Source organism: Neovison vison, chromosome 1, assembly GCF_020171115.1.
Source record: "Neovison vison isolate M4711 chromosome 1, ASM_NN_V1, whole genome shotgun sequence".
NCBI lineage: Eukaryota > Metazoa > Chordata > Mammalia > Carnivora > Mustelidae > Neogale > Neogale vison.
Window position 1 is genome coordinate 96036913 of NC_058091.1, and position 2714 is coordinate 96039626.

The 2714-nt window shown below is 40.2% G+C and overlaps 1 protein-coding gene across 1 annotated transcript; it reads right to left on the reverse strand.

The window, feature by feature from the left end:
* Window positions 1-1033: 1033 nt before the first annotated feature.
* PGK2 (phosphoglycerate kinase 2) lies at window positions 1034-2287 on the reverse strand. The gene has a single exon (XM_044237595.1). The coding sequence runs from the start codon at window positions 2285-2287 to the stop codon at window positions 1034-1036; it is 1254 nt and encodes a 417-aa protein (XP_044093530.1).
* Between the last annotated feature and the right edge of the window lie 427 nt (window positions 2288-2714).

Sequence of the window (2714 nt, forward strand, 5' to 3'; positions counted from 1 at the left end):
GGCAGAGTGACAGTCTATAGGAAGCCATTACTGTCCCCTCAGTCTTTGTGACCCCTCCACTTTCTTTTAGTAATAGACTCTATTGATTTTTAGTTGTGCATTTTTGCTCTTAAATTAACAGCATTGCCTATGGCAGCTCTTTATCTACAGAACTAGACAAAATATTTTCCAATAAGTATTTTAATTTCTTCTACATTTCTGAGTATTTTCTTATTCTATCTTCTAATACAAAAGAATTTTTATATTTTTTATGACTATTTACATATTTTTTGTTTATCTTTAAAACCCAGTTTTAAGATTCAGTAGTTGTATTATCTATTTATTAAACAATATCTGCTTTAAAAATAAAATAATTTCTTATTTAAAGCCCAGATTTGATCTGTAGCTCCCATTCTTACAGACACACATGTATATTTTCACAGACACATATGTATATTCTCTTGTGTATCCACACACACACAGACATAATTCCTTTCTTGGGTTTAGTTTCTTTCCTTTATTTTAGCTTCTTGAGTTTGATAAATACCTCTTACTTCTCTTCTTCCTTATTTAGTAAGAAATGACCTTTTAGCAAAGCTTTGTTACCCAGGAATTCTTAAATGTAAATATTTTTCTTGATTTATTTGAGCACTTTTATTGTTTAAAAGTTTGTTAGCTTCTATTCCAACCTTTCCCCAACAACTTGGGTTTTGTCTTATTTTCCATGTTTCAAGTAGTAAAACAATAACAAATCTGGAGTAAAATATAAAAGGGAGATTAAGCTTATTCAACTCACTTTAATATGCAATGTAAGAGTATATCCTACCTATGAATCACAAATTCAACTGAGATCTTGAAGAGAGCCGGCAAATGCATGACAGAACTAAAATGAGTTGCGTTGTTGTACTGATGACAAGAGTTCCTGATAACTAATCCCTTAGTTATTGCCTAGGCCTTGGTAGGCATAAACTCTAACAATAGTCAAGATGTAATGTAGAGCACTAAGTTGAATTAAAGCCTATGGACAGGAAATAGTGGAAAAGAAAATTGTCAGTTATAGGTTGCTGAGGGCTTCCACTCCAGGAAGGACTTTACCTTCCAGGAGTTCCAGACTAGCACCTCCTCCAGTGCTCACATGGCTGACTTTATCTTCAGTGTTCCATTTGGCACAGCAGGTAGCAGTGTCACCACCTCCTATAATAGTGATGCAGCCCCTAGAAGTGGCTTTCACAATTTCATCCATAAGAGCTTTTGTTCCCTTAGCAAAGGCATCCCATTCAAATACGCCTACAGGACCATTCCACACAATTAACTTGGCTTCGGCCACAACTTGAACATTCTTCTTATTGGTCTCAGGACCACAGTCCAAAGCCATCCAGCCAGCAGGTATGCCTGATGCTACAGTGGCGTGACCAACCTTAGCATTCTCCTCAAATTTGTCAGCAGTGACAAAATCAACAGGAAAGGTAATGTTCACACCTTTCTCCCTGGCTTTCGCCATGATATCTTTGACAATCTTGGCCCCCTCTTCATCAAAGAGGGATGCACCAATCTCCATGTTGTTTAGTACCTTAAGGAAGGTAAAAGCCATTCCACCGCCAATTATCATCTCATTGACCTTACCCAGCATATTTTGGATAAGTTGGATTTTGTCTGCTACTTTGGCTCCACCAAGTATAGCCAGAAAGGGTCTCTCTGGGTTTTCCAAGGCTTTGGCAAAATACTCCAGCTCTTTTTTCATCAGGAATCCAGATGCCTTCTGGGGCAGATCCACTCCGACCATAGAACTGTGGGCCCGGTGAGCAGTGCCAAAAGCATCATTGACATAGACATCCCCTAGTTTGGAGAGTGATGCTCGGAAGGCTTTTATTTTATCTGGTTCAGCTTTAAGTTTATTTCCAGAAGGATCTTGGCCTTTTCCTTCTTCCTCCACATGAAAGCGCAGGTTTTCCAGTAGGATAACTGAACCAGCAGCTGGGTTGGCACAGGCTTTCTCCACTTCTGGGCCCACACAGTCCTTTAGAAACAGAACATCCTTGCCCAGTAAGGATTTGAGCTCAGCAGCAACAGGCTCTAGTGAGTATTTATCTGGCATGGGAACACCATCAGGTCGACCTAAATGACTCATAAGAACTACTGACCTGGCTCCATTATCTAGACAGTACTTGATGCTTGGGATGGAAGCTTTGATTCTCTGGTTATTAGTAATCTGGTTCTTCTTCATGGGGACATTAAAATCTACTCTCATGATGACTCGCTTGCCTTTAACATCTAGCTTGTCCAAAGTTAACTTCTTAGAAAGAGACATCTTGACAACATAAAGACAGAAGCTGAAAGCTAGATCCCAATGCTGAAGAATCACTTTACTGCTGATGGGAGGTTGGATAGGTGGTGCTTTCCAACGCCTTTCCCCTTGGCCCGCCCCTTTCTTCTCATCATTGTCTCCCATAGGGCAGACATCATTGAACTCAGGAAAAGGAAACCTGGCTCTGTGATTGGTTAATGGTCTTGTCCATTTGGATTTGGAACGTGTGGCCCTTGCAGATTCAAATTGCAAGCGTGACCCCCGGAGTAGCGGTACCTGGCTTAGAGGGAGAGCTGGGAAAGTGAAGAAACCGTGGAATAAGAATGTTTCTGAGGGCGAAGGCTCCTGCAGGTTCTCTTTTACCACATCTCTTTTGACACTTCCTCTTATTCTTAAAACAAAATGAAGCGATACGAAACAAAAAACCTTC